This window comes from Vigna radiata, chromosome 4 (genome assembly GCF_000741045.1).
Source record: "Vigna radiata var. radiata cultivar VC1973A chromosome 4, Vradiata_ver6, whole genome shotgun sequence".
Classification (NCBI taxonomy): domain Eukaryota; kingdom Viridiplantae; phylum Streptophyta; class Magnoliopsida; order Fabales; family Fabaceae; genus Vigna; species Vigna radiata.
In genome coordinates this window covers 9,620,064-9,645,736 of record NC_028354.1, presented here as the reverse complement: position 1 = coordinate 9,645,736, position 25,673 = coordinate 9,620,064, and the positions used below count along the sequence as shown (strand labels likewise).

The following is a 25,673-nucleotide window of genomic DNA, read 5'->3' as shown; positions in this document are numbered from 1 at the left end:
GGTGAGGAATGATTCCATGAATTCATGATTACATTTATGCTTAATTAATTGATCATTCATAAGAATAGCATCTATTGGAAATTATATGATTATGTGAACACTATGTGAGTTGCAATGAATTGAAGCATGTGTGCATCTTGATTAGATTCCATTGAAAAGCTGAATTGAGTAATTACTTGTTGTGAAAGAATGGGTTTTGAATGTGTTGAACCATTTTGATGATAGGTGGAAGGCTAACTTTTGTTTTGTTTGCTTGAGGACAAGCAAAGTTCTAAGTTTGGGGTTGTGATAACGGCTAAAAAATCGTTATTTTCATACTTGATTTTGATACAAAACACACCCTTTATGACTTAGAAACTAGATTGAAATCGTGCATTTTGTATTAGTTAGGTTATAAGAGAGTCAAAGGTGGTTTTATGGGTATTATGCTTGGTTTTCCTTGTTTTGACAGGATTTAATGAGAATTGAATGAAGGATATTGAAGTAGGAAGGAGTTCGACTCAAGAAAGGATGAAAAAAAGGTGCAAATGAAGAATCGCAGCCACCGCTCAGCGCCACACTAGTGTAAAAATGTTGTTTAACATCATCCCATAGACGTCGATTAAGGGTAAGAGCGACGTATATTGATGATCGGTGGCATTTTCGTAAACAAGTTGGCCATATAGACGTATGTTATCATGTTCCCCGACATCGTTAGTATTGTAGACATCGGGGCCAACCCATCTGACGTCTATATGTCTGACAGTTAGGTGAAGAGTCATTTCTTTCAAACATATAGACATCGCTACTGAGTGGGCACTGACGTCTATATGGCAGAAATTAATAGTTGTTCACCTACCTATCAGACTATAGACATCGGGGAACCTGCTACCTGATGCCTATATGTCTGTCGGGTAAGTGAATAGTCACTCTTTTCCACCTCTTAAACGTCGGATCCTGCCAAAACGAATGTCTATAATTTGACCAGGTATGTGAAAAGTCATTCGTTTCCGTCAACTGGAGGTCTCATCCCTCCAAGCCGACGTATATGGGATTATATACGTCAAGTTTCTGACCATCGGACGTCTTATTTCTTGTTAAATACCTGTGCGAACCAGTAGTTTGCAATCATTAGTTTCATCGTCTTCGCCTTTTCTCTTCGTTGCACTTCATTTCCAGGTGCGTTTGATCTCCTTTTAACCATTTAAAGTTGTTTTTACTCCGATTAAAGTAATTTTTGATGTTTCATCTTTCATTTGAACAGATTAAAATGAGTTTTCGTTGTGTTTTGGTGCAGTTTTTCTGGTATCTTTGGGTAGCGTAGTGCACCTTCTCCCTTTACTAGTTTCCTCGTAAGAAAAACTTGCATTTTTTGGATCTCTCATAGCATTTCAACCCAAAGAAGAACTTGGGTTGTTGCCTATCTCCATTCCAACCACCAACGAAAAAGAATACGGCACTGTATTCTCACCGTATTTTTTTCAGTGGCGGTTCGTCCTAGGGTTCAAATGCCATGAGAAGTCCAAAAGACACAAATTTTTCTTACAAAGAAACTAGCAAAGCAAGGAGGTGGTACTACACTATCCAAAGACACGAGAAAACTACACCAAAATACAAAGAAAATTAATTTTAAGATGTCGGTTAATGTACTGACTGACGTCTATAGTTCCCATAGACGTCGGTTAATGCAATGTTTGACGACCTTATAGACGTCGAACATGTCACTGACCGACGTCTATGGCCACTTTAGACGTCGGTTCGATCAAGGTCTGATGTCTTTATAGACGTCGCGCTTTGCACTAAACCGACGTCTAGATGGACGTCCGACCTGCAGAAAGTCGACGTCCCATTAATGTCACCTATATAGACGTTGATTCTTGAGGTGACGTTAAAAGCCTAAAATAACTAACGTCTAAAGCCCTTTTTGCACTAGTGCTAGTTCAGAGCTGAGCGCCAGCTTTGTTGAAAAAGAATCTGTCAAACGCTTAAGTGCTAACGTAGAGGGGAGAAGATAGAGTCGCGCCTACCGCTGAACACCACAACTTCTTCAGTAACAGCACTGCCAAACACCTGGGCGTGAACATTGAGCGTCTCACCTGAGTGCCACACCTACGGTTTAGCGGCGAACCCAGTGCTTAGGGCTGTACTTTGGACTTGGGCTTGTTTTCTCTAATTTTTCACAATTTATAAATAGATCAATGCGATCGTTAGATGTCATCTTTTGACAATGAGGATGCAAAAAACACCTTCTTCACTCCTAGGAGGTGGATTTTGGATGCGAAAGCTCCGATCTACAACCTTTAGGGTTTTATCTTTCATTCTTTTCATTTATTCCATTTAGTTTCACCATGTCCATGGTGAACTATACTCCATTGTTGTTGGGGAACGATGTAATCCTATTTCAAACTCTCTTATATTGAAATTCTTACTTTACTCATATGCTTTGTTTATCAATTCTTTGAGTTTTTCCTCCGTTATAATTCATGCTATGTCTAAGACATTATTCAAACGTATAATCTTTGGTGCTTTCTATATGGACACGTATAGTTAGGTCTACACATGAGGGAATTCTCTTGATAGCAATATTACCTAGACATAGGAATAGGAGGATCAATTGCCTAAAGCTTTTGTGCCAATGAAATGCATGAATAATTAGTAGGGAGACTAGACATAGTAAACTGGTAATTAAGAGCAGGCTCTTTTCACCAAGACATTGGGATAAGGGTAAATTAGAAAGTGGCATAAACATTGATAACAAAGTCGAATTTAGTAAGAATAGTAGATATTTGAGAGTGGATTAGGATGAAACCGTAAATCCCAACAACACCATTCATTCATATCGTTCAACTGTTAATTGATCAACTTTTGCATACATTTTATTTTCAGTTTTGCATTTACAACTCAAATTTCATTTATTCAAGTCTTATGATTTCAAAACATCACACGAAAGTTTAGGCCTAAGAGTCCTTTGGGAGACAATACTCAGACTTACCGTTTTAATATTACTTGATACGATCTGGTACACTTGCCAGAACATTAACAGTTTTACGGGAAAACATTGCTTAGAAATCACTGCTGAAGTTCATAACTCACTGAGAAGGAATGAAATAGATTGGGATAATAATTCAATCGACTTGATCTCAAAAGGATTATAAATTCCTTCACTGGAATTTGGTTATTGTGTTGATTGATTATCTTATTCTGTTTATCTGCTATATATCTCTGATTCTGGTTGTGTGATTCGTATATGAGAATATATTGTAAGATTGTTGATGATTGTATTTATGCATGATAAATTTGCTTGAAATCATATACATGATACAATTCTGTTTTATAATGATTGTATGCTCTGGTTGTTACTATTCTGCATTGTGCATCTATACTTGCTTGAGAAAAATATGCATAATGACAGGGGGAGTTATCTTTTTCATGTGAATATATATGATAGGGGGAGCATCACTGCTTGTTTTCAAACTGCTTACATTCTTATTGATGCATCTTTATTTGGTTTATTAGCATATCATATCTAGAAGCATACCTTTTTTGTTAATGGACAAAGGGGAGAAGTATTGTGAATTGTTGTCTGCTTGATATATTGTTGATTGATTTGTGTGCGTTCAGAGTATTTGAACTGAAATTTGATTGTTATATCTTGTGCTTACTTTGAATTTGGTTTGGTCTAGTGCAAACATGGTTGTGTATTAATCATGGTTGTGCATCATCAAAAAAGGGGGAGATTGTTGAGATTATTGACAACACAATATCTATATCACTCTAGTTTTTTATGATGACAACACATTTTTAGTAACACATGTATTGTTGATGTGTTACATGTTCTGTGGCTTATTGATTGATATCTTGTTGAACATGTTTTTGTGTTTATCTTGACATGTGAATGCACATTTACTGAGCTTGTATATGTTCCATCATATCTGGTTGCATTACACATATTTTGAAAGAAGAAAACCACATGCATTTTTATGAACTTACATTGTGTGGCATAACTGTAAGCTGTAAGTCGACTTCATTATAGGGGAAGTCGAATTAAGCTCGTGACTATGCACAGATTTTCAAATATAGAGCTATGTGAGATTTTGCATTGAAAGCAATTTCAAAGTGAACTATTTTTTCGAAGTCGACTGTGTGCACCACGCATTCGACTATATTAGTTGTTTGATTTGGAATTTTGTTATGCTCATGAACAGTAGCGGCTATATTTTTAAAAGTTAGTTGAGCATTAAATGTTAGTCAACTTTAATGAATCAGGAACTAATTTGTTTGACTAGATTGCTACTATTTTTTCTTAACTATTATAACTGTCATAGGACAGTCGACTGCATTAGTAGCATAATCGACTACATGAGCTACAGATTTATAGAAATCTATAAATAGACGAGACCTGAGTTGTTTCAAAGAAATTTTGGAAATCTAACATTTTCATATTCTGCTTCAGATTGTTTTTCTGAGAATTTGAGGTCTAAGAACTCGTCAAGAAGACAATTATGATCTTTCTTTGAAGAGTTTCTGAAGGAGATTGACACTGTGCTCATTGCTTGATCAGAATCTGCACAATTGAGGTGTTTCTGGGTTGATCAAGATTGGTGTTTTCATTCCGTGGTGATTGTTATTGAACCTATTGTGACTACAGGGGTTGGACTCGTGGAGTCTGGTACACTTTGAGGATTGTTCAAAGTGGGTTGCAGATTGCAGGAGAGGGGATATCTTGCATTTGTTGTAAAAACCTTGGCCATTATAGTGCATTTGCTTCCTGGTATTGGAAGGACACTGGATGTAGGCATTGAGGCCGAACCAGTATAAAATCCTGGGTTTGAATTCTCTATTCCTACTCTTTTACATTCAGTCGACTTTACAATTCACATAGTCAACTTTGATTATCCGCTGCACTTAATTTTCTATTACTTGCGATTCAAGAAAGTTTGTAAAGTTTTGTACTTTGTATTAAAGATTGCAAAAAGGACTCTGATTTTGAAAACCCACCAATTCAACCCCCCTCCTCTTGGTGTTAAAACGAAACCTACTTGTTTCCCAACACTCTATATTTTTAAGTCGACTTTACTTTCTACATACTCAACTATTTTTCGCTGCACTTGATTTATCTTTTTTCATTCAGATTCAAGAAACCTTTGAAAGGCTTACACTTTGCGAAAAAGATTTGAAAAAGACTTTGATTTTTAAACCTCACCAATTCAACCCCCTCTTGGTGTTGAAACTAAGCCATTCTTTTTCCAACAGTTGGCACCAGAGATGATTTTCATAAGATATTTGAAAAACTAGTCGACTACATTTTTCTTTGAATCGACTATATTCCTGGAAATGGCTTCTAGTTTTCAAACCTTTGGTGAAGGTGCATCTATAAACAGACCACCACTGTTTGTAGGTGAAAACTATCCTTTTTGGAAAATCCGAATGCAAATTGTTCTTGAATCTGTGGGTAGAGGTATTTGGGATGCAACAGTAAATGGTGCTTTTGAGCTAACTCATATTGTTAATGGAAAGATTGTTTTGAAAAAAATTTCCGAGTGGTCTCAAGATGAAAATCGTAAAGCACAGTATGATGTTAAAGCACAAAATATTATTGCCTCTAGACTAACTATTGATGAATTTTTCAGGATGTCTCAATGCAAAACTGCCAAGGAAATAAGAGATGTCTTGGAAGTTACACATGAAGGAACTGATGAGGTTAAGAGAGCCAGAAAGAATTCCTTGATACAAGAGTATGAACTTTTCAGAATGAGGACTGGAGAAACAATATATGAAGTTCAGAAAAGGTTCACTCACATTGTCAACCATTTGTTGGCTCTTGGAAAAGTATTTGACAAAAAGGAGATCAATATCAAAATTCTCAAAAGCCTGAAGAGAAGCTGGCAACCCAAAGTCACTACAATCTCTTAATCCAAGGATCTTACGAGCTTAAACTTGGAAGATTAAAAGATGAGGAAGAGATTGAAGGAAATAAGTCCATAGCACTGAAAGCTACCAGTAAGAAAGCCTCAAAGATTGCACAATCAGATGATGATTCAGATGCTGAATTGGACAACAATCAACTGATGTCTATGGTGGTAAGGAAATTCAATCGATTTATGAAGAATAATAGTCAACTTACTAACCATGCAGGAAATACAAAAGCAAAGAAAGCTTCAAGATCAAATGCCATTCAATGTTATGAATGCGGCAAAGAAGGACACATCAAGCTTGATTGTCCAGATCTGAAGCTGAAGTACAAAATTATCAAGAGGTTTCCTCAGACAAAAGTAGTGCTTACATCGCCTGGGAGAATAGTGATTCAAAAGCCTCTAGTGATGAAGATCTTGATCGAGAGGAGGAATCAAACATATGCTTCATGGCTGGAACATCAGTGGCAGATTATGAGAGTGATACAGAGTTCGAGAAGGAACCAATTGAGGTGAAATATGACCTGCTGCTAGATGTTTTTCAAGAGATACACGCTGAAGCAATGCGACTTCAGTATAATGTGAATCGACTCAATTCTTAGAGAAAGGATTATGAGTATAAATTTAATAATCTTTTCAATGATAATGAAAAATTACAAAAGGAATTAGATGTTGCTTTATTATCTGCAAAATTGTTATAACTCAGACTATTATAGTTTAAAAGAAATGTGAAAAATGTCCTACTCATGTTAAACAATAGATTACTTGACTATCACGCTAGCTAAATTCACACAAGGTAGAGATGTTATCTTAAAGTCTTCAGGAAGAGCAATTTAGAGGAAAGGAATTGGATATAAAGCTCAAACAAATAGAACCAATGCAAAAATATTTACTGATTTAAGCAAACCTCTTAAGCATGCTTTCTTTTATTGATATAACATTGGTCATACAATTAGAAATTGTTTTTACAGAAAGGTCGGTGTTCGTAAAGGCTTATACAAATGGATTCCTAAAGAACATCTAGTTGCAACTAATAATCAAGAACCCAATTTCAAATGGTACCTGCATCCAAAATTTGAACTATTTTGTAGGTTAGCAACAGATGCAATGATGTGCAATGCGAACTCAAGGATGAAAAAAATTGATGAAATCAAGTCTCTTGAGTGTCTACAACTGGTAACAAATATCATCCTGCTGCATCATGCATATAAATTGTTTGATTGATGATGTTTAATTGTTTGAATGATTATCTAAGTGATTGTTTGATTGGTTTATCTGAAAATATTTTTTACGACTTTTAATCGACTTGATTATGAGCCCAATCGATTATATGTCTCTGTATGTATGTTTCCATTTTTGAAAACCCTCTGTCATACAGTAGTCAACTTAAGTCTTAATAAAATCGACTTTGTGTCTTTGTTTTTGGGCTTTCCAAATTTGAAAATTTAAAATGGGCCCTTTTGAGTTTGGACTATTCGTGCCTTAATACATGTTTGCTTAGTCTAACTCTGATTCATGCACACTGAGAGAGAAACCCTTATTTCTGTTAAAGAAGTCTTTGCATTCCTCACCAAAATGGCCTCTTCATCATCTCGACCAGGGAAGCACTCTGCTTCTAGTAGAAGGAAGAAGATCCTTTTGGATGATTTAGTGATGATGATCAGAGAACAAATTTTATATGCAAATGGGGTTTTAAGTAAGTGATAAGGCATAAATGTATAAGTACTCTTTTCTTTTGCAATGAAGGCTTCACATTTCAAGAATGGTTGGATAAAGCTGGTCTGACAAAGTTTGTTGAACTTCAAGGGGATTGTTATCCAAACCTAGTAAAGGTTTTCTATTCTAACTTGAGAAAGGAAGAAAATAATCTTAAGTCTAGAGTGAAAGATATGGATATCAGCATAGACTATTTCATCTAGAAATATGTCGCAGGGCTTCAACAAGAAGGACTAATGGCACATCAAGGCATTCCTGGTTTTTATAAAACCGAGATATACAACAACTTCTTGAAGAATCCTGATTTGGTTGGAAGATATGAATCCTTTGGTATTGAAAACCTGAGGATGGAAGATGTTACCAATGAGGAACATTGTTCAAACTTGAAGATAATAGTTTTGATGATGCTACAAGAAGTTAGACTTGAAGATGTTATAACTTGTCTTTAAAAGCACTTTGTAGAATATAAATATATTAGGAATGACTTAAATATATAAATCTCGTATTTTATGTACTGTGACGTATTTAATCGATTATGAGGAACAATAATCGATTATCCTGAGCTTTTCTGAAAAACCATGTTGCTTTGGAATAATCGATTATCATTCCAAATAATCGATTATCACAGGTCTGTTTTGAAAACTGCCAAATTATTTTGAAAACTTGTAACGGACTTAAATAATTGATTATCACTTACAATAATGGATTATTACTAGCAGTTGGGACCTGACCTTTCATATTCAGACTAGCTGCCTATAAATAGGTCTTTTTGAGAACTTGAGAAAAGAACTTTTAAACTAAGGTCCTTTGAAGAATACAATTTGTCTGAGGAAGTTCTCAAAAGCTAGTTCAAGTCCCTTACCTGGTCTCGTGAATAGGAGAAGCTTGTGTTTCGTTGGTGGATAGGCAGAGCGGTTCTCTTCGAGTTGCTAAGGTGCTTTGCCTGGTCTCGTGAATAGGAGAAGCTCGCATTTCGTTGGTCGAAAATCGGAGCAGTTCTCTTCGAGTTGGCAAAGTGTACTTTGTCTGGTCTCATGAATAGGATAAGCTCGCGTTTCGTTTGTCGAAAGTCGAAGCGGTTCTCTTTGACTTGACAAAGTAGTTCTCTTCGGGTTCGTTCGTCGAAGGAAGGTTTTATCATCATATTTTATTCACTCTTATTGTAAATCTGTGACACTGATTTATAGTGAAACTGTTAATCACTTTTTGTAGTGATTAACGAATGGACGTAGATTCTTTTGAATCAAACCAGTATAAAAATTATTTGTGTGATTTTTCTACTCCCTACACTCTTTACGGTTTTATGCACATCAACTGTTTGATAAATTTTCTCTTAGAAAATTTATTTTTAAAACGGACCATATTTATTTAACTTGTGACCGAACACACTTTCTGCTAAACTAATTTTTATTCTGCTACGTTACTCTCTGATTGATATTGATCAACAGAAGAATGTATGTGTGCATATGTGATCACTTGGATATTGCTTCCCAGTGGTGAAGATCAATCATTGCTGAATGAGAGGATATATGCCTGTTATATGCTTTACAGACTCCCACTCCAACAAACTAGGCGTCTCTGATAGGTGATCAGATGTTAAAGTTTTCGAAAAGAAAGGAGCTTTGTCTACCATACGAGGTATTCATCAGTAAAGTGCTTAGAATGCATAATGTGGACCTCTATAACGAAAGAACCATTAGTTGCAACAAAAGGATTGTGTTGGAGAAACTGTTTTTGAACTCTATGGGGCTTAGAAAAGTCAAGGAACGTTGGATATTCAAGGGTGATGACATTCCTGGTACTGAAGAAATGAATATGGTGAACATTGATACATCCAGATACAAATTTCGACCATAGACAATATTTGAAAAATTTGTGGATGAAAGGTTCAAAAGGCTTGATGATAAGATGATAATGCTGCAAAAATCATTCACCGAACTGCACAGGAAAATGGACTATGCACTAAGGATAAATGCTTTTGGAGATACGTAGTGGATGATTCTGACAGTGGAAAGAACAGTGCTGACAGAAAGATTGTAGAGTCTTTCGAATCATAATAGGGTCACAGTGTCTACAACAGTATGAAATTGAGTCTTGTGTCCTTTTTGTTCGATTGTTTCTTGTCTTTGTTCTTACTTTCTTTTGAAAATGGTTTTTAGATTGCCATTTTTTCTGTCAAAGGGTCTAATAAGCTTGTAATATGTTTTGGAAGTATTAATGAAATCAGTCGTTTATGGTTTAATCCTATCTGCTTTGATTTCTTGATTGAATCCATTTGAATCAAATTAAAATCGACTATGAGTTGATTGTGCACATGTTTACAGTTACATTAATTCTTTTGCATATTCAATTCATATCTGTATTACTTTATTGCATTTACATGATTCTAAAATGCTTGATCTTCAAAAGATCTTGAAAGGTTTTACAGGAAACATTGCTTCTGGACTTATTACTGGAGTTACTACTCATGGAGAGCAATGCAAATCGATTGCAAATATGGAACAATCGACTACTGGTTTAACTGGGTTATGAATTCCATTAAATGGAATTTGGTTAATTGGTTTACTGATTCTATATCATATACTGTCTTCTTTCAATATATCTCGGTTTTTTAATTGATTGATATATCTGTGAGAATATATTGTGAGATTGTTGATTGATTGTATCGAGGCTTGATTGAATTGTTTGCAATTCTGGTTCTGATACAATTCTGATACATGCTTTTATATGCTCAACTTTTATGAACACTGCATTGCGCATTTGGGTTTTGATTTTGATTTTAAAACATGCATAATGATACGGGGAGCATTAAATGATAGTCTAGATTTTTCACATGCCTACACTTTAGGGGGAGATTATTTTTTATCATGTGATAATCTATGACAGGGGGAGCATCATTGATTGATTGATATGATTATATTGATGTATCTCTGGAAAATCATTTATCAGCATATCATTATCATAGAGCATACCTTTTTTGTAATGCACAAAGGGGGAGAAAGTTTGATTGCTTATTTTGCTTGATACTTGATTGCTTGAAACTTTTGATACAGAGTAAATATGTTGTCTGAGATATACTCGTTTGCTCTGATATATTGATAAAATCATTAATCACTTGCTCTGATATAGTTTGCTTTTATGAGCTTTAATAGCTCTAATATAATTTGATTATATGATTGACTGATTTTATGAGTTGTTGTGTACAAACATGGTTGTTTAGTAATTATGGTTGTGCATCATCAAAAAAGGGGGAGATTGTTGAGATTTTTCATAAGGGAAACACTAGTTTATCTAAACCTTAGTCTCAAAGTGTTTCTGGTTTTTTATGATGACAACACATTATTAATAACACATGTATTTATATGTGTTACATGTTCAAATCTTTATTGTCTTTGAATTCTTGAAGAACATGTTTGTGATAATTTTGTATATATGTGTGCTTATTCACTACTTTTTACATGAGATATCATATGTGATTGCATTACATATGTTTCAAAAAAGAAAACCACATGAACTTGGTTGAACTTATATTGTGTGACAAAACTACAAGTTTTATGTCAACTTCATTATGAAGTAAGTCGATTAAAACTCGTGACATTGCACAGATTTTCAAAAACAGTTCTACTGTGAGTAAATTTGCAAAGAAAAGATTTTCAAAACTGCATTGAAGTGACATAGTCAACTATATGCATAAGCAACTCTACTTAGTTATGTTTTGAATTTTTGTTAATGCTTGTGAGTTGTAACGGCTATATTTTGATTCTATGTTCAAGCATTAATTACAAGTCAACTGAATTAAATGTGTAATCAATTTGGTTGGTCTAACTACTACTAAATTGTTTTAACTGTCATAAGTGTCTAGTTATAGTCGATTGGATTAGTAGTGAATTCCACTACAGAGTGTCTGTTTTATAGAAAACTATAAATAGACGTGATTCAGCTTTACACAGAGACTTTGGTAATTCTAACACTTTCATTCTGTTGTTTCAGATTTTGATCTATGTGAAAACCCTCAAAGAACTCATCCAGAAGATCGTTGAGATCTGTCTTGGATAGTTGCTTGAGGAGCAAGGTTGTGCTGAAAGAAAAGCTTGATCATACTGCACATTGAGGTGTACTGGAAACGTGATCATCAACTTCTCTCAATCTTTGGAAGATTGTGGCTGCCCTGTTGTGATTATAGGTAGAGGACGTGCTTCGTTTTGGGATAACTTTATGGATTATTCAAAGTTGACAAAGACTGCAGGAGAGGGGATATCTTGTTGTTGTTCTATGGGTGTTGTATGCCAATATTTTGGTTAAAGGGTTAGAGAGGTGTTTTATATTTTGACGTAGAGGTCTCTATAGAAACCTTGTTGTAAAAACCTTGATCATTATAGTGCATTTGCTTTAGGGTACAGGAAGGACACTGGATGTAGACAGTTTGGTCGAACCAGTATAAAAACTGTGTTTGAATTTCTCTATCCCTGAACTCTTTATTTTTAAGTCGACTTTACTTTTTGCATAGTCAACTATTTTCCGTTAAACTTGATTTATCTTTTTCATTCAGATTCAAGAAACTTTTGAAAGGTTTACACTTTGCGAAAAAGATTTGAAAAAGACTCTGATTTTTAAACCTCACCAATTCACCCCCCCCTCTTGGTGTTGAAACTAAGCCATTCTTTTTCCAACAATAAAAAACCATAAGCTCTCTGAGATTGTAAGGTTTGGCTAAACTAGTGCTCCCCCTATCAACAATCTTTCCCTTTTTTGATGATGCACAAACATGATTAATAAACAACCATGTTGTACAAGTCAATTCAGATTGTCAATAAAAAACCTATATCAATTTGTATCAGAGCAAATGTTAAAGATAATCATATGATAAAGATATAATCATATCAATTATAAATCATATTAGTCAAACAATGATGCTTCCCCTGTCAGAGATAATCATATGATAAATATATAATCTCCCCCTTGAATGTAGACATGTGAAATATCTAAAATGTCATGCAATGCTCCCTCTGCCATTATGCATATTTTATAATCAAAACCCAAATGCACAATGCAGTTTTCACAAAATTTCAAAGCATGAATAAGCATGTGACAATATTATATCATAAAAGAAATTGTTCAAACTCATCAATGCAACATAAATATAATATCAATCAACCAACAATCTCAAAATAATCTCTCAAACATTTCAGTCAATCAAAAAGCAGAGATATATTGAATAAGAAACATTTAATAATATGTGATCAATAAATCGAATAACCAAATTCTAAATCATGAAACAGTTAAAAATATGTGATCACTTAGATACTTTCTTGAACTCGTGTTTTTGCTTTAGTTTTGTGAATAAGAGAGTTAAGGTTAAACTTAATGATTTTTTGACTAATTCCCCTGATTTTGTAGGCTATTGGAATGATTTGAAAGAAGAGTTAAAATACCAAAATATTGAAATGCATAAAAGTGAATCAGAGTGCAGAAAATTCAACCAGAGTGCAGAAAAGTTAACCAGAGTGTAGAAAAGTCAACCAGATACCCAGAATTTGCACCGTACGACGCCCGACATCATCAAGGGGCGCTCGGGCACCAGAAAATCGACGTCTACCACCCGGGCGCCCTTCCTAGCCGCTTGGGCGACGAGGCCTCAAAGCTTGGGCTCCCATTTGAAGGATCAAGCCCTACATGAGCCCCGTTCACCGCCTAAACACCCTGTTTGGGCGTTTGAGCGTTGGGTTTCGTGGATCAGGCCCAATTTTTGCTCTGTTTCTACTCTATTGGACCGAGCCCTATTTTTGCTCGTTTCTGAATCTATTTAAAGGATCCTGGGGCTCTTCGTTTTGTATCTTTGGTAGAGAAGAGCATAATAATACACTCTTTTCCCAATTCTTAGGCTTTCTCTTCCCCATTCTCTTCCATTTTTCATAGAGTTCCCCTATGTCTATGGGGAACTAATTTCTATTTGTTGTTGGAAGATGACGTAACCTTGTAAACTCTCATGTATTTGAATTGATTCTTATTTCCATATGTTTTTCCATTAATTGTTAGAGTAATTCATCTGTTTCAATGATTGTTGTGTTTAACTCATTCATTAGCATGATTTATGAATTACATGAGTGTCGAGAGGTTCCTTACAATTCAGGTTCTTGTTGAATTACTCCCAATATTAATATTGCTCAAGGATGAAGGTATGAGTCTTGGTTGTCTTAATTTCTTGATCTTCACATCTTATTATCAGGAATGTTAGGAATTGTATGAACTGGTAGTTTGGGACAGACTTATTCGTCGAGGGATCGAGTTTAGGTAATTTAGTGAGTGACATTGACATTAATGCATAAAGAAGAATTCTTATACACATGAGAGGGAACTTGGTGAAATCTAACCCCAACAACATATACATCTTTCTCCACGAAATCTCCTATAAAAGGAGGCTAGACCATGAAAACTCCTAACCTCTCCTACATTTTTGGGGTTTCGCCATTCTTGAATGACCTTCACTTTGGTGGGATCAACATGGACTCCATGCTTCCTGACTATGAAGCCCAAAAAGATGACATTATCCTCACCAAATGTGCATTTCTCTCTATTAACAAATAAGTGGTTGTCTCTTAAAATGGATAGAACCACTTGTAGGTGTTCTAGATGATCATATAAATTTTTTCTATACATTAGGATATCATCAAAGTACATAACCAAAAATTTTTCGATGCAATCCCTCAAGACATGATTCATTAATCTCATAAAGGTGCTACGTGCATTAGTTAAGCCAAAAGGCATCACTAACCAGTTATATAGTCCAAACTTAGTCTTAAAGGTTGTTTTCCACTCATCACCTTCTCTTATTCTTATTTGTTGATAACCACTTTTAAGATCTATTTTGGAAAATATTGTGGACCAATGCAACTCATCAAGTCTTAGAATTGGGTTCCTATACTTGATGGTAATATTGTTAATAGCACTACAATCACAACACATTCTTCATTTTCCATCCTTCTTAGGGACTAATAACATAAGCACAAAACATGCACTCAAACTCTTTGAACCCACCCCTTATCCAACAACTCTTCCACTTGATTTTCATTCTCCTTGGTTTCTTGAGGGTTAGTTCTATAGGTTGGCCTATTTGGTAGGCTTTCCCTAAGAACAAAATCTATTTGATGCTCAATTCCCCTAATTGGTGGAAGACCCTTAGGTTCTTCTTGGGGAAACACATCCTCAAAATCTTCTAAAAGTTTTTCCAAAGGAGATGGAAACTTAGAATCTTGAGTTGTTATGCATGAGAGAGCACTTTTACAAACGAGATGGAATGAAGATTTCTAATTTATGTGGTATGCCTTTAGGCTTTGGTTTTTTATCAACCAAATCCAAAAGGAGAATATGACCTCAGATTTTTCTAATCGAGACCTATATGTTTGTGAAAATTGAAAAAATGCCACCATACCTTTTTATGCTTCGTTTTCATCAAAACCGAAGCCTAATAGGCGAATTAGAAGTCATATTTTGTAGTAGTGATAATGAGGGTAGGAATAATGATGAAGTGAAGTTTAATTGTCCTTGTGTCAACTGTTTGAATGGAAGAATGTTGAATGCAACTGAAAGTAAGGAACACCTTATCTGTGATGGTTGTTAGGAATCGGGTTGGATTTGTTTTACACCAAGAGGGGGGGTGAATTGGTGTTAGTTCAAAAACAAAATCTTTTTGCAATCTTGGTATGAAAATTCAAAACTTTTGATCTTTCATTGAAATGCAAGTAATGAAAATTTTCAGTGCAGCGGAAAAACATAGTTGACTGCTAAACAAATAAAGTTGACTGAAATAAAGAGCGCAGGGATAGAGAAAATCAAACACTGGTTTTTATACTGGTTCGGCCAACAATGCCTACATCCAGTGTCCTTCCAATCTTGGAAGCAAATGCACTATAATGGTTGCGGTTTTTACAACAAGGAATTTATAGAAGCACCACGCAAAAATATAAATCTCCTCTCTAACCCAAAACCAAATATAGCTGCACACACAAAACCAGAATTGCAGCAAGAATCCCCTCTTCTGCAATCTGAACCCACGTCGAACAATCCTCAACGGGTAACCAACACTCTTCACAGGATGTCAAGCCTATCACAGCACGCTTCACAGGTTGCCAAGCCTATCACAGCAAACTTCACAAGTTGTCAAGCCTTTAGTCAAATACAGCAGTCTTCACAGGATGCCAAGCCTTCAAGATCAAACCAGAAGCACCTTCTTTGTGCAGATGTTGATCAATCAGTATGCACACAAGACTCCTCAATCTGAATCTCTCTCAAGAAAGATCACCACGGTCTTCTTGGAGAATTCTTGGAGCTTCCTAAACTCAGAACTTTCTCTGAAACAGGAGAATGAAAATGTTAGATCACAAAAGTCTAAAAAAAAATCATGTTCTGTTCTATTTATAGTTTTCCTGTCATTCTCAGTCAAATAGCCTACAAAGTCAACTGTATTAAAACAATTATAACAGACAGTCAACACAAGGCTCCTCAGTCAACCAAATCAATGCACATTCATGATAGTTGACCCAGTCAGTCAATCCTAACTAACTTTTGAAAATATAGCCGTTGGAGCAAGTACGCATAATAGAATTCCAAAAATAACAGCAAAACAGTCGAATAGGTGTTCCACACTGTCGACTGTCACATGAAAAATCACTTTGAAATTCTTTTCATCTTAAAATCTCATCAAGCACGTGTTTACAAAATCTGTACAAAGATTTTAGCTTAGTCGAATCCATTTCCAATGTAGTCGACTGAACCAGACCTTTGTCTCAACAAATATAAGTTCATAAAAGTGCTTGTGAGCTTTTCTTCAGAAATGTGCAGAAGTAATCAAAATCATTTTGTTACACATTTCAATACAAGCATGTTCCATACATATAACACATATTCAATCATAGGAACATACATTGCAAAACAACACATCATGTTCAACAAAAACATTTTTCAAATCAGTTTGATATATCAGTTGAACATGTAAACTTGGAACATATGTACTGTTATTAAGCAGTGTGTTGTCATCATCAAAAACCAGTTTGATATAGAGTTTGTGTTGACAACAATCTCAACAATGGTTGTCTTTGAAGTTATAGAACAAAGCATGGCATAAGCAATTAATAGACTTCCCAAATGTCCTTCGAACTAAACTTGTTGTTGATTACACCATGGAACATCGACTAGAAGAAGAGAAACTAGTGGACACATCTGTGATGTTGGTGCAAAAGCTTTTTCCCAAGTGCATGTATGTGAAAAGATGTCTACTGATATGAAGACTCCGTTGTATGTCGGTTCAGAATTCATATGGTTGTCAATTGTGTTAAAGCTCATGAGTTTGAAGGCGACCAACGGGTAGCCCGATAAGAGTTTCACATAATTGCTGGTGTGGTTTAATGAAATGTTTCCAAATAAAAATACACTACCCACTCGTAATTATCATGCCAAGAAAATTCTTTGTCTAATGAGTATCGAGTATAAAAGAATACAAGCATGTCCAAATTATTGAATATTATACAATAAAGAAGTCGAAGGTTTGAAAAAAGATCTAAAGTGTAGGTTATCATTATTAGTTTATTAGTCAACAACAAACTTCAATAACTTACTTTTATTTACCAAACTACAACATCACATTTTTTAGGTTTGTTTTATTGTGAACAGACTTAAATTCACAAACTTAAAATTGTCGTTTTTTACTAGTGAGTAAACTTTAAACTTAACTAAATTCTACAAAATCAACTTGTGAGATGAGATTTGCATCTACTTATTTATTATGAAATTATCTTATCTCTGGTCAATGTGGGATATCCAACATATATATATATATATATATATATATATATATATATATATATATATATATATATATATATATATATATATATATATATATATAATCTTTTGATTATCTTAATATCCAATAGGGATCTAAATTAAAATTTGTTTTCATCACTAGTTGTATGATATTCTTCCTCTAGGATCTAGGAAAGGATCATATTTTTCCTCTTGATATTTGCGTAGGATCAATGGAATTAAGCTCTCACTCCCGATAATTTTAAGCTTGTACCGGTAATATTTACACAATATCTTTTCTTCATTCTTCTTTTGAAGAAAATGTATAGTGTACACACCTGATGTTTAAATATGGAGTGCATGTGCGCGTAACTTGAGAGTACGTAAAGACACTCGTCTCTTATAGTATGCCAGGGAAAACAAAATCATAGTCATGCATGCATGTGTTGACATGAGAAACATAGTTAGGTACGTGAAAGCATGTCGTTATCCTTAATAGAAAAATTTCATTACAATTACCAAATGACTTAGCCTTGCCTCTATTTAAACCTGCCAAACACTTATTAACATTTCAATATCTCTTCACCTCTTCTCTCTCTCTCTCTCTATTTCCTCGTACTAAATAATATGGATAAGAAACTATCTAGCGTGTCTCACGATCCTGAGGTGAGAAAGGGACCATGGACAATGGAAGAAGACTTAATCTTGATCAACTACATCGCAAATCATGGGGAAGGTGTTTGGAACTCTTTGGCCAAAGCTGCCGGTAAACATACTTTTCATTCTTCAACTTTTTATTATTATTATTATTATTATTACTATTATTATTATTATTATTCTACTATTTTCTTCTCTTTTTTTTTTCTCTCTCTCTTTTGTTCTAACTAAGCCCTATGGTTGCGAGAGAATGATGATCATCATGCTTTTGCAGGTCTTAAACGTACTGGAAAAAGCTGCCGGCTCCGGTGGTTAAACTACCTCCGTCCCGATGTTAGAAGAGGGAATATTACACCCGAGGAACAGCTCTTGATCATGGAGCTTCATGCAAAGTGGGGAAACAGGTGAGCTCATGATGCAATTTATATATCAATAATAAGAAGAAACTTGTGAAAAAAATTAACATAGTGCATGAGTCCACCACCAAGATCTTATATTTCAAATAAATGATATTCTTACACGAAAAAAAAATATTTTAAATTTCGGTTTATGATCTCTAATACACCATTTTTGTTCTTATTTTATTATTGTTTTTGTAATCTTGGTTCTTCATTTTTTAAAATTTGCTTTTTTATTCGACCTTCTAGTTTATGTACGTTTTATTTCTTTTACATTTTAATTAATTAATTTTTCTGGTACCTGATTTGAATATGTTGAATTTAAGGTTTAATTAGTCAAAAAATATTAAAAAAAAAAACTTGAAAATTTGACCATACCATGAGTGTTTTTCAAAATGTGGATACTAAAATTGATAACAAAAATGAAAGGAAAACCTTCTTCGTTTTCAAATGATGAAAGGAAAACTTCATTGGTCTCTTTCATATTTTGGAGGTATCACATTAGATGACAAGTTAGTACATTCTTAGAAAACTATTTCTGATAGAAGGATATAACTGTAGCCAAGAGCAAGATTCCACAATAGGGTTTTGTTGAACTTATGGACATTTCATGTTTATATACGAAATTTTAGAGCTTCCAAAATGATTTCGATTTCCATCTTTATGTACATATTCTGCATCTATGCTCACTGTGACATTCAATCTTCCGCTTTCACATCATAGTTATGATATAAAAAACATAAGACATAGGTAGTTAATTTTTCCTGCGTATAACAAAAAAAAGATGGTTAGTTTTTCTATGGATTATTTTAAATCTTTTTTTTTTTATTTTGAATTATGTGAAGCTCTAATTTTGGTTCGTGAATTTTGGTTTTTACTTCATACCAACATTTCATGTTTTGTTTTAAAAAAGTAAATTTTAATAATAAATAAAATTAGAGATGTTGCTGCAGGGAAGAGATTTGTAAACAACGACAAAGTAGAGTTATCTTCCAAAAGAAGAAGAAAATACACTTCAAGTTTTTAGTCAGCATCTATTATTTTTTAAAGAAAAGTGTTTCCTATTATATTTTCTGTTCTTACATCGCTCCCTAATAAGTAAAGATAAAAGTTTGAACATGAAGAAAAAAAAAAAAGAAGATATATACCACTGAAATGAAAATAGACGTTTTAAAAGGAAAAATTAGAGAAAAATGATTGATGCATATAATGATAGAAAGAAATCACAAATTGAACATTTTATGTTTCATAGAAGTTTTCAGTTGTTTTCTTTTTAAAAATTGCAACTAATAATTTCTTTTTTTATAAATTTACAATTTTTTAAAACAAATACTTTTAGAAAGGAATTTCATGTATATTGTTGTATGAAACTTTAAAGTTTCAAAAAACATGTGTAAAAATAGTTCTATAAAATAGAAAAAAGTTGATGGATGTTGATAAAGAATTAGTACGATATAAATATTAAATATATATTCTAATATAAATTAAGAGTGTGTGGAAAGTGTAATAAGAAAAAGGAAATAAAAAAAAATATGAAAAGAAGAGGAAGATAAAGCTGAATTATAAACTTTTAGTAAGCACCATCCAACATATATATAAAATGTACCAATCATAACACCGTATTTCTTATGTATATTGTTTATTTCATATGTTACTCAAAGCAAAATATAAGGCTCAATTAATAAATAACAATAATATAATTTATTTTAATCAACTATATTTAAAATTATTTATTTAAGATATTATTATTATTTAAAGTAATTTTAGTAAACAATGTATGATGAAAAACCCAGAGAGAGAAAGGGGTGTAGGGTTATTATTAAAATTGAAGTGAGATAGAAATAACACTGAAATGAAAAGAAAAGGTATATAAACATGTATAATCAAAGAGACAAAGGATAATATATATATATATATATATATATATATATATATATATATNATATATATATATATATATATATATATATATATATATATATATATATATATATATACGAGAAGGCAAGTCCGATGACGTGAATATAAAATGAATGAGAAATTGTAAAGCTTTTAGTGGGAAAAAATCATAAGTAATATGTGGAGAAGGTAAAGAAAAAAGAGCAATTATGAAGTTGTTTATGAACATTTAGTAATATGTATATAAATATAAGAATAAAAGTTTATCTACTAAAGGAATTTAATTTTACAAAATGGCTATTATAAGCAACCTAGTGAAGGAGAAGGAAGTGAAATAGAGGAGGGGACCTTCCATTAATGGAAGTGGGCACACTTTTACATCTTTGGTGTTCCAATGAAAGGAAACTTTTGTTAGAGTTTAGGTAGTGAAAACGGACCCAAACCATACCGTGTTGGCTTTTCTTGACTAGGGCAGATGTCCTTGTAAATTAACATTCTCCCCTTTAGGTTAAGCTTATATGGTTCATCCTTAACCTAACTATAGCTCCATCGTCGTACCATTTTTTCTCTCAGCCTACAGAACAAACCTTAACCTCTAACATCTCACATTCATGTTACATCCTTAAACATAACATTACTGTCAGGAATCATACACACGTTCCTTTTCAACATAGTCAAACATGTTTTAAGGAGGCAATTCCGAGAAAAGATGAGTGGGGGGCGGGGTGTTCAAATTTCGAAGAAAATAAGTAATTGCTTACACGAAAAGCTTTTGTAGATAATGGAATGAAAAGAGGTACAAGAAAAGATAAGAGAGATTTGAAGCATATACTCTCTACCCGAGGCATGCATTGAGAAATCTGATTTTCTTATCTTGTAGCCTCTGCTATACATCAAAGGAAACTCAGAAATTCAGCATCTTTGCGTACCTCGATAATGATCGTTTTATAATGGTCACATTGATTCTCAGCCATTGAACATGGCCTCCTTTCGGACTGATCCTATTTATTATAGGAGCTGCCACTTTTTTACTAATCAAAATGAAATGCTTCAACAACCTCAGGTAGCTTTTAATTTTATTTCAACTGATTAATACCTTCTTGTGTCAGTACAAGCTTCCAACTATTCATTCATTCATTCTTTTCCGACTTTTATAAATTAAAAATATCGAACAAAAAGTCTGTAAATTTCAACTGTATCTTAATTAAGCTTATATAATGGATTTTAGAATAAGTATAAATTGCTTTTGTTTGTTTATAATTAAAAACTCGTTTAAAAAGTACACTCATAAGCTATTCAAAATAGTTTTTAGTTTTAATAATATTTCTAACTTGTAATTATTTTTAAAAGCTGAAACAAATGCCCAATTGTTTTTAAAAGATAATATTTTTTCGGGGAAAAAGTTGCAACAAACGGGTTTTTGAGATTAAAGGACTATTTACTTCTATTAAAATCATAGCATATTACTTTGCCTTTATGGCTGTTCAAAAATAAAAAAAATTAGATAAAAAAACAACTTTGAGAGATTATTACAAACTATATTCAACTTATAATATTCTCCTAGTCAATTTCATACAAAAAGAGCTGATTATATAAAATGTGGCAAACATTTCTTTATTAATATTTGTTTGTTAGGTATGTGAGATTTACTCATTTCAGAATTTTGACTTGAAATTTTTTTACATTATGACAAAGCAGTACATTAACAGTGAGATATTGTACTCTCTTTCACAAATCACTCATTTCCCAACGCAGGTGGTCCAAAATTGCCAAGCAGCTACCCGGAAGGACTGATAATGAGATCAAGAACTTCTGGAGGACAAGGATTCAGAAGCACATGAAGCAAAGTGAGAGCTTTCAGCAGCAGAGTAATTCTGAGAGAAATGATCATCAAGCTTTCACTAGCCAAGTGACCACCATTGCTGAGCCCATGGAGACCTATTCTCCATCCTGTTATCAAGGAATGCTAGAACCATTCTCAACTCAGTTCCACACAAATCCTGATCAATCCAGTTGTTGTACAAACGACAACAACAACTACTGGAGCATGGAGGATATCTTATCAATGCAGTTAGCCAATTACTAAACGGGGACAAAACCTATATATAAACACATAATATGTATAAAATCTAAGTCTTCAAATTTCATAAAGCTGGAATCTCTGGCTTAAAACATATCAGGTTTGTTATATAACTAGTTGCTGTTTGTACTTTGGTTTTTTGCGTACCATCAATATTTCAGAACTAAATTAGTGCTGTAACTTATTATGAGGTCATAAGCAAACTATATCTGAAAACAATCTTATAAATAATATGGTACGTGGACAATAAAAGATAAGGTTGAGAACCACAAACTTTTAATATTCCCCCCCTCGTCATGTCAGTAGTCCTATTTCTCATTTTGTCTCAAGTTCAACCTTACACTTATAGATATAATTAACTTTTTTTGTATGGGCATTTCACAGGATAAATTGCTATTTGCTTTAAAGTACAGAACTAACATTTTAGCTGTGTTTAAACTTTCACATCTTGATAAACCATTTCTTCTGTTTTCCATTGGACTTGAAAATATTAACACAGTGTAGTCTGGCACTGTAAATTTTGTAATAAGTGTAAGATGTGTTGGCATGATAGTGCCAAAACTGACCTCCATATGAACGGAATACAACCACGCATGTGAAGTCATGAACTTGCTTTTAGTTCCCATGCTCACATGTACATACATGTACACACACACATATATATATATATATATATATATATAACCTAACTAATGCCACAAGAAATTGACACGTAGTCTGAGAATGAACCACTTTAGTAATTTTCGTTACAATTCACCCGCCTTTTTCCTTATGGTGCATAGCCATGCAACATTAAAGACCGACGGGAGCCTAACTCTTGTCGATGGATGCAGTGATATCTTCACATGGGCCTCCTAAATTCACCCCATAACCGTATCCTTTTTGACTAGGGAAAATACAATACAATGAAAACTAACAGCATCATGTATGAAATACATAGTTGCTAACTTTAGTTATCTTGTATGACAGACATTGAATATAACAGTGAAGGTGTTGATCTTGGCATTGTTTGAAAGTTAATGCATAAGCTTTTGGGTAATTGTAACCGAAAGACATTGTGATGTTGCGAGCACCAAGTTAGGCCGGTGATGATATCAGAGCAAGAGCATTCGTAGTCTGCCAAACTTCAACTTTAGTTTAGCTTCTAACACACTTATTCGTAGAAAGAGGGTTGAGGGGGTAACCAAGAGACTCGTCCTGGGATTGTGCCTTGTCCCATTAAGGAAACAAGGACAATTTCTTGTAGGCTTTAACTTTGTACCTATGTCATTCCAAAAGGAACTTGCAGCATCTACGAACCACTCGTTTTATTCAGTCACATGTTTTATGTGCAGAATTCAATTTCAACTCCCAAAAGAAACCTGACACGTGATGTGATAAGCAATGTTCACGTGGTGGGTTTGCCACTGGAGCAGAATAGGATCAAATTTGAACAGATCACTGAGCCTTACTTAATATCCTTCAGTTCATTACTCAATACTTCCCGCTGCATCAATGGGGCCACGATATTCCCTTTCGCGTTTTCTCCTCTGCAACGGTTAATTTTCTCTTTAACTAATCATTATTTCACGCCACCCCTTTAATACCTCTATTTACATTTTACAGAAAACAGCATTTTGGCCTTCACCCTCCCCTTTGCATCGGTATCACAGGTCACATAGGTGTTAAGAAGTATTGTACTATTGTGAAATGAACAATTCCATTTTCATTTTCTGATAATGTTTAACAAATAACACAAGCTAGTGGTTTCTCGTTCGTTATCTTAATCACTTACCATACAACGGGTTCTTTTATTTGAGTCCTTGGAAAAAGTTCTCATGTACTAAAACAATACGTCAAATAACCTAAATTTCAATCACCCATGGTTTTGATATGTGAACACAGAAATGGATATGTTTTTTTATTGGATGGATATGCAATGAGAGTTTGGGAATTCTTTACATTAAAGCAACATATCAACCGTTCATGATTAGTTATATAATATTCTTTTACACTCTATTTTGAATAACTGCTATATATAGTTTGTTGACAAATAAAGTTATAGCTGAAAACCTGAGAGATATGATTGACCTATATTCTGGACTATAGAGAAGGGATTGCTAAACATGATAGAAAGAGATAAATCTGAGGTTTAAAGATTAGTTGATAACTGATTGTAAAGATCAAACATAAAAGCAAGTATGCACTACATACGTTGATTGCTGTCATGTTAGCCATTGAGCATGCTGATATGAAAGGATGGAATAACTTGTAGTTAGAATGTGATTACTACTAGGTGAAGGGTTTTAATAACTCTTATTTGGTTTCTTAGAAAGGATTACATGGTGATGAAATCTTTGTATTAAAATTTGTGACACTTTAAAATTGCAGATACTTTTTGGAGAATGCATGTGCCTTAAAGTTTAGCTTATTTTTTATCTTATTGGAATATGATTTTCATAGCCGAGGGTTGAAACTATTATTGAAAGTGGCCCAACTTACCTCAGAGAATATATAGAGCCGTTATTCGTGATTAAACAGTTTCTTCCATATTCAGCAATGTTAAAGGTGAACTAATTAATACAATTAATCACTCTAATTCATAAATTTTTCTATTGTTTTACAATATCATTTTATTCTATTTTGTTCTTGATATTTTACCCTCATCAAGAGGTTATTTCTTAGCATCGATCACCTCATATAAACAATGGAATTGGTTAGGAACATCATTAGCTGAGCGCATTTCTGCTATCTCATTTTTTCTGTGATAACAGAATACATGATTGAGATCATTGTTGCAGAGGCAGTATTGCAAAGGAGAAGCACAAATAAGAATTTAATAAAAGAAACAATGCATATTCTTCATATATATAAGAAAAGGCTACTTTGAGGACTCACATTTTCTCTTGCTTGGTGTCAACATATCAAAACCCTTTCCTTAACACTTTGTTCCTGCTTGTTGAGGAGGAATTATACCTGATTCCTTTTTTAATCCAACCCTAATTATATTAATTTACACCTCACAATTATATATTTTTTTTAAAACAATTAACAATGTCACATCATCAGACATTACTCACGTGGCAGTTCTGTCGTTAGTCAAGTTAACGTCGTTACCCAAAAAGACCAACTTGAACAGTTTTTGCGAAAGATAGGACTAAAGTAAACATTTAAAAAAAAGATAGACCACTTTGAACAAACCCTCCCAAAAGAGAGACCAAAATAGGTATTAAACCATAATAAAATAAATCCATA

The 25,673-nt window shown here is 33.7% G+C and overlaps 1 protein-coding gene across 1 annotated transcript; it reads left to right on the top strand.

Annotated features, from left to right (window-relative positions):
* The first annotated feature begins 17,843 nt into the window (after positions 1 to 17,843).
* LOC106759105 (myb-related protein 305-like) lies at positions 17,844 to 22,721 on the top strand. Its single transcript, XM_014642112.2, has 3 exons — positions 17,844 to 18,171; positions 18,337 to 18,466; positions 22,115 to 22,721. Exons 1-3 carry the CDS (start codon positions 18,033 to 18,035, stop codon positions 22,443 to 22,445), a joined length of 600 nt encoding a protein of 199 aa, XP_014497598.1. The 5' UTR covers positions 17,844 to 18,032; the 3' UTR covers positions 22,446 to 22,721.
* Positions 22,722 to 25,673: the final 2,952 nt, after the last annotated feature.